This window comes from Chelonia mydas, chromosome 1 (genome assembly GCF_015237465.2).
Source record: "Chelonia mydas isolate rCheMyd1 chromosome 1, rCheMyd1.pri.v2, whole genome shotgun sequence".
NCBI classification, from domain to species: domain Eukaryota; kingdom Metazoa; phylum Chordata; order Testudines; family Cheloniidae; genus Chelonia; species Chelonia mydas.
Window position 1 is genome coordinate 156923042 of NC_057849.1, and position 12913 is coordinate 156935954.

Here is a 12913-nt window from a genome sequence, read left to right on the forward strand (position 1 = left end):
GTCGGTAGACACGATACTGGGCTGGGTGGACCTTTGGTCTGACCCAGTATGGCCATTCTTATGTTCTTAACTTGTGTAAAAATTCTATATGGTTACTGTAACTTAGTGGCAATGTGAACTTTGCCATGTAACACAGAACTTTTGGAGTGTCTTGGTAATAATTGCAGAATGCTGACAATTTATCATACCAGCACAATCTCATTCCAGACAGTTCATGATGCAACAAGATTATCCTGCAGACAGACTATATCTAATGAATTGTATAGCTAATGCAGACAAACCTCACATGCTAGGGATTCTTGAGTAGGTTAGTAGTAGTTTAAAATAGATACATTGAAAACGCTGTCTCCAGAGGCTGTCCACTGAAGTACAAATACAGGTTTCCCTATCATCAGTCCTAAATTTATTCTTCCCCACGCCACAAACGTGAGGGTGACATGAAAATACAAATAATAGTAAAGGTGTTTTGCACAAAACTCAGTGTTTCCTCAGTGGTCTAAGTTTCTGGGGATGATTCTCCTTTGCTGCTGATGTTTGCATTGTTCTTTGTAGTGCATGTGTCATCTGCAAAGCATTGCATTTAGTATATAAATCTAATAGCAAAATATAATTATTCAGATTGGGAGGTTTCAGAGGAGCAGCCGTGTTAGTCTGTATTCTCAAAAAGAAAAGGAGTACTTGTGGCACCTTAGAGACTAACACATTTATTTGAGCCAATTTTTTAGTCTCTAAGGTGCCACAAGTACTCCTTTTCTTTTTTCAGATTGGGAGGGGAGATCATAAAATTATAAAATGTAGCAAATTGCATCCTATTTAAAATTCTTGCAATGTGTAAGGAAGTGATTTTGCCCTGACTTGTCCAATCAGGCAAAAATTGTTTGCTACTCCTTTTTTAGTTGTCAGATATACAGTGATAATGTTTGCATCACTTTCATGTCGTTGAGTTATACTTTTTGTTGCTGTGGTTTCCACAGGTAGCAATGGTATGTGGCTACAAAGAATAGCATCATATAGCAGACAAAATGAAGCTCCATAACGTACCAGTAGAGAAAGCTGAAGAGGGTACATGAAGTGCCGTACTTTAATATATTTTACCATTAGCAGGAGAGCACATAGTCATCTTCTGAAATAATGTACACTGTACAGTATACTGACTCTGGCCTTATATGAAGAAATGCTTTAAAGCTGATTTTGGAGGAGATTTCCAAAAGCACAAATGGGAGTTAGGCACCATTGATTTTCTGTGGGAGTTATGCACCTCACTGCCCATTGGTGTCTTTTGAAAATCTCCTCTTTAGCATTATGGACACACATCTACGCAGATATTGACAGCTGAAATGAAACCTCCTGGTCTAAATTTTCAAAAATTGCCTCCATCATCATAGGTACAATTTTGCACTCTTAATTAAAGGTGGGCACAATTAGCTGTGCCTGCAGTTGTACCCACTTAGACATTTAACTACCTAGTCTGTGTGTGCTGTCAGGAAAGTAAGTGCATCTAAAGGAGTGCCACTGGAGTCGTGTTTTTCTTGGTCCCTTTCTTGTACAGAGGACATTCAGAATCATGGCCAAGACTGATTTGCTCCGTGAAACTACAAAACTTTTCAAGTGATGGCATTGTACACTTTATAATAAAAGGAACATGCAAGAGCACATTACACTGAAAGAACAAATGGCAGACGCTATAATGTAGCAGTAAGATAATTGATTATAACTCATATACAAATAAATAATAGTATTACTAATAATAGTGCCAGAGTTAAAGTTGCTACACACTCAACCTACCTGACATAAACCACAAAAGCAAGGAAATGGACGTTAAGCCAATCTAACACTACCAGTGCAGACCCTCTATTCTTCTATCCATAAACACAAACCTGAACTCTACTGCAGCTATCGTACACCACAGACCATGAACCACAACCTTCACTCTTCTGCTCTCGAGAGGCACCATAAGAGGCATGATGTTCACTTAATTAAAATGATTTTCAGTTCAGTATGGTGCGGTAAGAAGTAATACATTTTGGTTACAGCTGCACCAGTCTCCCTTGCTCTCAGTTCCCCAGGTGTCTGGCAGGAAGCTGGTCACTTTGATTCAGTGGTATTTAGAGTTGCACTAGAATATAAAGTGTCCACAGATGATCTGTTGGCTCATCTAAACAGTGCTAGGTTTCACCATGGTGTTTAAAACGAGATGACTTCTTCTTCTTCTTTCTTTCTTTCTTTTTTTTTTTTTTTTTTGACCTAGGATATCACTCACTGGTTAAGCTCAGGCTACTGTTCTGCCAGTAGCCCTCCTGTGCCCTTCCCTTAGGACTACTGTTCACCTATCATGATCCTTACTGGGAGAATTCTTTTCTGACAGGGAGATACGGGGCCTTAATCTCTATGGCCCCATTTAGGGGTGGAATGAGCACTTTGCTATACAAGTGACATGTAGGCAACTCTTGGATACAAACAGGCTGCGTCCTTATTGCTTTGCATAAGATAAGATAAGAACAGCCACACTGGATCAGACCAATGATCCATCTAGCCCAGGATTCTGTCTTCTGACAGTGGCTAGTGCCAGATGCTTCAGAGGGAGTGAACAGAACAGGGAAATTGTGGAATGATCTATCCCTTGTTGTCCAGTCTCCACTTCAGGCAGTCAGAGGCTATGGACACCTAGAGGATACGGTTGTGTTCCTGATAATCCTGGCTAATACTCATTGATGGACCTATCCTCCATGAATTTATCTAGTTATTTTTTTAACCCATTTATACATTTGCCCTTCGCATCATCCTCGGGCAATGATTTCCACAGGTTAACTGTATGTTGTGAGAAGAAGCACTCCTTTATGTTTGTTTTTAAACCTGCTGCCAAGTAATTTTACTGGGTGACCTGGTTCTTGCTATATAAAAAGTACAACAGTAAAACATTGCAGCTAACATTTTCAAACCTGCTCATGTAGAGTAAGGCTCCAAAATCCATATTTAGGCACAAACTGGTCAGGATTTTTTCCACAACCGTTTTTTTTATTTTGGTCAGAAAATGCTGATTTGTCCCAACTGAAACTTGGTGCAGCAATATATCAGTTTCAACAAAACTTTCTGCAGTACAGGGTGGAGTTTCTGGTCAGAAAAAGACACCCATCCCAGAATAGCTAATCGAGTATGTCTGCACTTCAACCTGCAGGTATAAATTCTCGCATGAGGAGACAGACCCATGCTAGCTCTAATCAAGCTAGCACACTAAAAATAGACTGTAGCTGTGGTGGCAGGAGCAGCAGGCAAGTCTAGTCACTCCCTGTGCATGCCCAGCATTTCAAACAGGATCATACTCAGGGCATCTAAGCCCCTGCCTCTACTGCCACATCTACACCCTATTCTAGCATTTTGGTTTTCAGACATTCAGCTTTTGAACAGAAGAAAACCAAAATTTTCCCTTGAGATTGTTTTCACAAAAAAATTAGTTTTCTATCTAAAAACAGTTTTGACAGAAAATTTTCAACAAATTTTCAATTTCAACAAATTATAAGAAAAGGACATTTAAGCAAGAAAGTGAATGAATGACCAGTTAACTGAGTATTCTAATACTTCTGCTGTCTATCCCCTGGTGGGTTTTTTTGTTTTGTTTTCTTTTGTTTTTGTTATTTTACTAAAACAACAAAACTACACTGTCCATTCACAAAGATGGTCCACATTTTATGCAATGATTATGAAACAGAGTGTGCAGTGCTTCAACCGAGAAAACTATTTGCCTTTTACTTGCTCACTTAACCACTAAAATATAACTATGATATTTCCTTCTCAACTGGAACAAATGTTCCGCATTCCCATGAAGATATCCAGATTTTTAAAATTCCAATCAGGTTCCCCCCTCCTCCCAATGGTAAAATATGAAGTTTTACAATAATTTAATGAGCAACAAACTGTAAATGTATTGAGACTATGATGCCACACTGGCAGCTAATGCATTTTTTATAAGATATGACTTTTTAAAGAAATGTCTTCAATCACCCAACAGAACAATTATTCAGGAAACCAAGAAAAATAACTGGTCTATTATATATCAGAAAGCATGGTTCTAGTCCCACCTGAGGTCTCATGTATGAACTTAGGCCCTGATTCTGCATCTCTTTTGCATACTTTTGCTGAAATCAGTGAGGATTTGGGCTTAGTGTGAGGGCTTAGTGATTAGGCAATGTATATTTGTCTTTACTACTTCTTATTAGCTAAAGGTCCACATTGAAACAGTAAAAGAGGAGGCAACCACTCTCTTAGCAAATTTGTTGTTACTGGGGGAATTGAAGTATACTCTTGTCCTAAGAAAAGATTCCTGCCTGTAGCTTCGTCTCCTTTTTTGGAAACCAAATGCAGTGGAAAATAAACAAGGCATCTGAAAATGAAATCCTGTTACTCTAGGAAATCTGGTTATAGACTTCAGTATGGTGTGCTGATGGTAGAGGGAGAGCTTGTTTGGGTAGTCTGATGGGATCTGTGTGTGTATTAGTTTTTGTACATGGACCCTAAGTAGTAGTTGTAATTTTTACAATAATTGTATATGCACCCAGTGCATTAGATGAGAACATTTTTACAAAATGAAATAAAGAGTAGTTCAACAAATTTCAGCATCTGTATAAGTGGAAACAGAACAAACATTTCTGTTACTAATAGACTTTCTCACCAAGTTAACAATGCTTATTTTATTTTATACTGTATTTTATGCTACAGTCTACTGAAATGGAAAGATCTGTCAGTCAGAGTGCAGGAGTCTTGTATGGTGACTCAGAACTATAGTGTACAATACATTTCCTGGGCACATTTTTTAACATTGGATACCAAACACTTGTTTCAATAGCCATTCAGTGTAGAAATTCCTACATTCTGATTCACTACTGCCTTCAAAGTTCATCTATGTGCCCACAACAGACATGGCTGCCTCAATGTCTATTTATCCAGGAAAAACTTCCAAATCTAGATGAGGTCTCAAAAATATTTCACCATTAGGCATTTTAGTAAAATAACAGTCTGGAATTCTTTTTAACTGGATGATTATATCCTAGGTAATAAACAACTTGGCCTGAAATTTGTTTAGCATAGTAAAGAGTTGTTGCCTGATGAACAGTGACTCCCTCAGTTTATTACCTAAAAATAGAGTGGTGTTCATTTAAAGAAATCGTTGACTTTCTGTGCAGTTAAAGGTGCTTAAGGGACAGAATTTATTTGCATTTCCACATATATTCTTAACATACAATATTTCCTATCCTGTTCAGGCTCCAAAGAAGCACTTGCAAAATGGAATTATTCGTGGATACCAGATAGGCTACCGAGAGTACAGTGCAGGGGGCAATTTCCAGTTCAACATCATCAGTATTGACACCACTGGAGATAGTGAAGTTTATACCCTGGATAACCTGAAAAAATTCACCCAGTATGGCATGGTAGTACAGGCATGTAACCGGGCTGGAATAGGACCTTCTTCTCAGGAAATCATCACCACTACCCTAGAGGATGGTAGGTCCTAGGCAAGCAAATATCATATATACCATTGCACACATTTTATGATTTCTTTATCAAGCCTTTTGTTCCCACGGATGGATATGTTGACCTAATTGTATCTACTGCCTGATTAGTGTTCATTATATAGTGGATAATAGAATGGTTACATTGGGAAACAATAGTTATAGACAGGTGGGAGGGAACAAATCAGCTTGCGTATTGTGTACAAATTTCAAATTGCTAGCTATACAATATAGTTCAGTTTAAGAAATATGACTATTCTGATTTAATAACATCTCCAGTTGTGAGAGAACTTGATTTAGAATGTACCCTTTCTTAGAAACACACTTGTTTTAATATTGACTCAGTTGCCAATTTCATGCTCTCAACATAGGATCACAGTGTGGTTTGATATCTCTTAAAGTAAAAATCCTAAAACTGAAGTAACGGTTTTTTTCAGAGAAGTCTGCTGTGAAACCCAGAGCTGTGTTTATGCAGTAACATAATTTGCCAGCCTAAAATGAGACATGAGTTTTTCCAAGAATGTCCAAACTAATAAAAGAAAAGTCACTGGCACGTTCTGTATATTTCAGGCTGTCCATTGAGAAAAGTAATTCAGAATTATTTTTCTAAACCACACAGAAGAGCATTTCTCAAATAATGATAGAGAGTCCTCTAGTGGAAGAAGGAGTTATTCCATATACTATAGAGAGGACATTGATACTTTAAAACAGTATAAAAGTAAATTCTAACACAAGCAACCAAGGAAGATATCAAAAGGCAGATTTTTAGCAATTTAAATTGGCATAAATCCACTAAAGTCAATGTCAGTTTACACCAACTGAGAATCTGACCTTATGTATGTTAAACAGAGTAACCATTTGTATGTTCTTGAGTATTACAGTGTTTGAGGCATATGCTTCAGAGAACTCTGGTGTTTTACATTTACTGCAAATCCTGTTTGTATTAGACAGAGTATAGCATGATGGAAGACAATTCACTTAAACATGCATGTTTTTACTGCTGCAACAGGTGTAAAGTTTTTCTGCTTTATCTGGCACATATGGGTTTTTTCTTGGGAACATTTCTGTAACATCATTGTGAGGTCATTATGGGAATTGGGGATAAGATAAATCAAGAAGGCAAATCGATAGATTAACAAGTATTGCATTTGAAACAGGAATTACTAAATATAAATTTGTTAAAGCTGATTGAAAATTTGAAAATGTTCTAAATTTTTGGGAAAAGGGGTTGAAATTTTTCAAAAAACTGTAAATTTTGATTTAGAAAAATCTCAAATATATTCAAAAAATCCATTTTTATGTATATTTTAATCAGCTCTAGAATTTATTTTCCTTTTAGTAGCAAGGGAAAATCTTAATGAAGGGCAAGTCAGTGAGGGAGAAGGAGTGGGTCCAAAGACATTTCTGGGAAGTGAACTGTACTCTCAAAAACAAATGTAGCCGTAACCAAGCAGTTCCATCAGTAGCAAAGTATAAACTCAGATTCAAATAATGGATTTTGCTTAAGTGATGAAAATTGAAAATGTAGTAGAAAGGGACTCTTCCAAGAAGTGGGAATGATTGTTATTTAATTTGTGTCTCCAATGAATTTTGAAAAAAATATATGTGTGCATTTTAAGCATTCAGTATCACATTGGTGACTGTAATCTCTTAAGAGTACTGTTTTACTTGTCCACAGAAGTTATCTAGAGCTAAAATTGGTGAATATCTCATTCCAGTGCCCAGTTGCCCGCCAGGGAATGTCCAAGCCACTGCTACATCACCAGAAACTATCTCCATTTCCTGGTCTACACTTGCCAAAGAAGCCCTGAATGGGATTCTACAGGGATTCAGAGTTATTTACTGGGCTAATCTCTTGGATGGAGGTAAGCAGCTTTAACCAACCTATCAGGTGTTTGCCAATAGCAGTGACAGGATAACAGGCAGATCATGGCAGTTAATATCATTTTGTCCTCTGGTGTGAAAAGCGTATCAGAAAACTAAATTTTCTTTCATCATCATTTTACACAGAGCATCATACGTCTGTGTCTGAATCATTTTGTAGAGAGCTTTGAGTTGTTGACAGGTTGTTACAAAACTATTTATGAATACACACGTGTTCAAAAGAGAATTTTGGCAAGTGTGGGAGTATCATCAGTTGCTCTTTAACTCCTCAGAGATGAAGCTACAGCCTTTCCTTTAAAGATTACTTTGCTAGTTTTAGCAGCATTATCAAAATACTTGTTATCTGATTATTCATCCAGGAAGAACAACATTAAACACAGGAATCCTTGTTTAAATGTCACAACCGTTTTTAAAAATATATTTTTTGAAATACTCAAAGGTTTCTTGTTTTCAGGGGGGAAAAGAAACCCACCTGGCGTTTCTTTTTCTTAAGGTCAACAGAATTACCTCTCAAATCGTTTGTATTATGGACTTGTCTTCAGTGATTGGCTTTTGAGGCCCACGATGTAGGGGATTTCTGTTTTGTAATTAGTAAATGGCTTGAAGTTATTTCAACCATTTTGGAGAATAAACAAGTTGCAGTTTATCTGACACTACCACTTTTCATCTCCATGTGATTTGAAACAAAAATTACATAGTAAAGTGTGTGTGTACACTAAGTAGTGACACTGTAAACATAACACCATCCTCCTCAATAGATTTGCTCCCTGTATATTTTTTTAGTAATGTGCTGACAATGTGCTTTTGCCTCCACAATTAGGGTGAAGGAAGGAAACAGGTTTGGGGCAGCTTCCCCCCCCCCCCCCCCCCCCCCCCCCACATGTATTTGAAGTGCTCAGATGTTTGGAATGTTAACATAGATCCTAAGGGAAGTGGATTAGTGGGGAGAGAACAAGTGAGGTGGTCAAGTGTGCATGCATTTATCACATTCTGCAATTTATCATGATATCACCTCAATATTTGTTTCCTTTTTGTGGGCTTTAGTGAACAATACATTTTAACTCTTTTTTTAAACTCTTGCTAGCAGTGCAGAGCTGTCTCAGCTCTGGCAGAATGAGCTGGATTATATTCTAGTGTGTGTACCCATCAATAGAATACTTAATTAAATTCCAATTGTCTTGCCAAGTTCTGTCCTCTGCTAGTTACACCTGTTCAAACATGACGTTGCGCAGTTGTAAATGAGGACAGAATGTAACCCAGAGGCTCACTATTACTAGTGATAATGCTCAAGTCAGAAATTTTTTGAGGTACGGTGACTACTCATTGGTGAATGAAAAATAAAGATGAGAAAATATGCAGTCCTGATTCAAGACAAGGTAATTTTTTTTTCATTGATTTCAGTAGGCTTTGGATTAGGCCCTACACTGCTGAAAAGCTACATTACAGTATAGCCTACTATACCCCGCAAAACGCAGCTATTGGACCTGAAATTTTAACTTTGAATGCCCTTATTTTGTTAGCTATATTTTCTGTCCTAGTTGTTCTTTTAAAGCATTTTTGCACATGAACACTTCCCAGCTTAATACATTGAGGTTTATGTGATGAGCCACATCTCTCCATGCAAGTGAATTTGGTTTTACCACATTTAAACCTATTGTTAACTAATGCTTCTGACCATTGTGTACTTTACAGTAGAGCTGGGCAAAATTTTTCAAACAAAAAGCGTTGTTTGTTGGCTTTTTTCAGACACGAAAACTGTTGTAAAAATTGTTGACTTTTTCTAATGTTTTTATTTTGAGGGGAAAATGTTGCATCATTATTACCAATTTTTAAATTGTAAGTATTGTCAGTACCATTATAGAAATATTTCATTTACCGAAAAGCTGTTTCTCAGTAAATGCGAAATTTCAATACCCATTTTGACAGTGGTTTTGATATTTTTGCTTAAAATTTCAATTTAAAAAAAAAGGCCAAATAAATTATAAAGTTAAAAACAAGTTTGCTGTTAATCACGTGAAATGGAACCGACATAAAAATTTCAAATGTTGTCATTTTTTCCCATCTGCTCTATTTTATAGTATTGATCAGTGTGAGCATTTAAGGTATCTATTTTATAATCACAAAATATTCTTTCTCTTTCATGAGTGAATATTCTTTAATCAGATGATTCCCCTTTTATTTTCATACCAAGATAGACACGTATGATTAAAAGAAGAATAGCGTTGCCAATAACATGGTTCACTTTTTGTTCCCTAGAGCTGGGAGAGATTAAAAATGTCACTACTACACAGCCCTCACTAGAGCTTGATGGCCTGGAAAAATACACCAACTACAGCATCCAGGTTTTGGCATTCACACGAGCTGGAGATGGAGTCAGGAGTGAACAAATTTTCACCCGCACTAAAGAGGATGGTAAGAACTAAGAAATTCTCCATAGCCAGCCTGACATGATAGGAGACTGCTTGATTTGGCCCAGATTTTCAAAGCAATGTGTGTACAACACCCAGTGTGCATGCACAAACTGGGTTTTGCATGCATAGCTCTTGAGTTGTGAGCACATGTTCGGTGCTATGTGCCCAATTTAAAAAAAAATGGGCATTTCTATTTATTCATTCCTTTTATGGCCAGGTTAAGCATTAAGGCCCCAGTTCAGCAAAGCATCTAAGCACGTGATTAATTTTAATTATGTTAGTATATTTTTTTTAATGTAACAGTAGTCTATTTAACAACTTTGACATGTTACTGTTTTTGAATTATCCTTGAGACAGACTTTCTAAATCAGTAGAAGGTAGCAGCCTAACCTGCTTAGGCACTTTTGAAAATTCCACTAAGCACCTAGCTGCATCTTTGAGCACCTTAATGCCTTTGAAAATCTGTTCTCAAGAGGTCAGGGATGTTTTGGCAGAGATAGGAGTGTGAGGCACAGAGACAGAGGCACAGAGCTGATGGAATAATATTAGTTCAATCATTTCTTCAGTGACATTTGTGATTTTTTTTCAAATAAATGAGTCAATAACTTTTTTCTTTATTATTCATCCAATTTATAGATAATGCATAAATATTAGTAAAATTGATGTGGACAAGGATTTACAGAAGTGCGTAAGGGAGGGGGTGTCCAACTCCTACTGACTTTCATTCATTGAAGAATTCTATTCAGTTAATCAAACCAAGTATTGAGGGGTTGGTTCTGAAATTTACCCCCACTTTAATGTCACTTTACACTGATGGAGTGGTGTCAAGGGACCTCACAGCAAATGAGGATCAGGCTATTGCAGGGTGGCACTGGGCCTTTAAGAAGGAAAAGGCTACGCACATGTGACTCATCAGCTGCCTCCTAACTGGGTCTTAAGAGGTCACCTGGCCCATATAAAATGGGAGTTGCCTGGAGGAGTTAATGAGGGAAAGGGCAGGTGAGAGCTGTCAGGGACCAAAAGACTGGAGGTGCTTGAAGGAAGGTGTAGGAGATTTCTGGGGGAAGGCTGAAAGCAGGAGAGCAGCAAGGGTTTGCAGGCCGGTCTTCCTAAACCAGCGAGCTAGGGCTGGAGGCCAGGGAGCAAGAGAGGGTGTTGCCTGCTGACTTCTAAGCCAGAGAGCCAAAGCTGCGGGCTGAAGGCAAGGGAGCAGTGTAGGGCTTACCTGCTGACATCTCTGTGGTGGAGAGCTGGAGCCAGGTGAGCAATGGAAGGGCCCATCTGCTGGCCTGTGTGGGATATGAAAAGTTAACTGAACAGGAGGAGCGGTGGTGCCCTCCTAGTGAGGATGAACTCCCATCAGAGTGGCTGGGGGAAGAGTGTTCCTGCTGGGAAGAGTGGATTATATCCCAGCTGGAAGGTCTAGGGAGGCTGACCTGGTTAAAGGATGAAAGTGAACTGAAGAAGAGGCCAGGAGTGATGGCAGACACTGGAGTGTGGTATGTGAGATGTTGAGGAACTAGATGTATTGGGGTTTTAAGGGACTGTCTGCACTTGGGTGATAAATGGACTGTTTGGGGACTGTTGTTATGGGCTATTTGCACTATGTTTTTGTAATAAACTGGTCCCAAGGAGAGACCTTATTAGGCAAGAGACTGTCATGGAGGTTTTGGGCTGCCTGAGAAGGGAAACTGAGGCAGAAACTGAAACTGTTCTGTCACAGTCTGCTACAAGAGGGCACTCCAGGCAGAGCCACCCTACAACACATGCCCTTAATGTATATTTCTTTTCATTATTCACTCAGCTCTACTCAGGCTATTTGTTCCCAGGCTTGTTTTTCTTTTCAATATTTACATAGTTCCTTTTATTACTTTGATCAAAGATGGATTAACAGCAAAAGCAGGAGCATGTCTTATGATTCATAAATGTAGTTCTACTTCCAGAGCTCAGTAGAAGCAGCTATGTTTTAACTCCTTTAGAGAGACAAGGTGGCTGAGGGAATATTTTTACCTTTATCTTTTATTTTTCAAGTTCGTTTATTTTTCAAGAGCTTGTCTCTCTCACGAAAAGAAGTTGGTCCAATAAAAGATATTGCTTCAGCCCCCTTGTCGCTCTGATATTCTAGGACTAACACAGCTACCACAACACCGGAAACCCCTTTAATTCATCAGCCGCAATTACTCTGTCTGAAACTTCCTTGAGATGCTGCTTCCCACTCTATGTCTTAGCCACACCCCAAAAGACACTGAAATCCTTTTAAATCATTTTGTAAGACTATATGTTTGGGCCATCAGTACATTGAGTCAGAGGAAGTAGAATCATAGAATCATAGGACTGGAAGGGACCTCGAGAGGTCTTCTAGTTCAGTCCCCTGCACTCATGGCAGGACTGAGTATTATCTAGACCATCCCTGACAGGTGTTTGTCCAACCTGCTCTTAAAAATCCCCAATGATGGGGATTCCACAACCTCCTTAGGCAATTTATTCCAGTGCTTAACCACCCTGACAGTTAGGAAGTTTTTCCTAATGTCCAACCTAAACCTTTCTTGCTGCCATTTTCACCCATTGCTTCTTGTCCTATCTTCAGAGGTTAAGAAGAACAATTTTTCTCCCTCTTCCTTGTAACAACCTTTTATGTACCTGAAAACTGTTATCATGTCCCCCCTCAGTCTTCTCTTTTCCAGACTAAACAAACCCAGTTTTTTCAATCTTCCCCCATAGGTCATGTTTTCTAGACCTTTAATCATTTTTGTTGCTCTTCTCTGGACTTTCTCCAATTTGTCCACAGCTTTCCTGAAATGTGGTGCCCAAAACTGGACACAGTACTCCAGTTGAGGCCTAATCAGTGCGGATTAGAGCAGAAGAATTACTTCTCGTGTCTTGCTTACAACACTCTTGCTAATACATCCCAGAATGATGTTTGCTTTTTTTTGCAACAGTGTTACACTGTTGACTCATATTTAGCTTGTGGTCCACTATGACCCCCAGATCCCTTTCCGCAGTACTCCTTCCTAGGCAGTCATTTCCCATTTTGTACGTGTGCAACTGATTGTTCCTTCCTAAGTGCGGTACTTTGCATTTGTCCTTATTGAATTCCATCCTGTTTACTTCAGA

General features: G+C 38.5%; 1 protein-coding gene across 1 annotated transcript in view; it reads left to right on the forward strand.

The window, feature by feature from the left end:
* The window catches only part of DSCAM (DS cell adhesion molecule), a 603664-nt gene that overhangs the window by 485387 nt on the left and 105364 nt on the right, over window positions 1-12913 (forward strand). The window contains exons 17-19 of the mRNA XM_043538206.1: window positions 5256-5496; window positions 7223-7369; window positions 9645-9800. Coding sequence (XP_043394141.1) covers window positions 5256-5496; window positions 7223-7369; window positions 9645-9800 — 544 coding nt within the window. The remainder of the gene's footprint in view (window positions 1-5255; window positions 5497-7222; window positions 7370-9644; window positions 9801-12913) is intronic.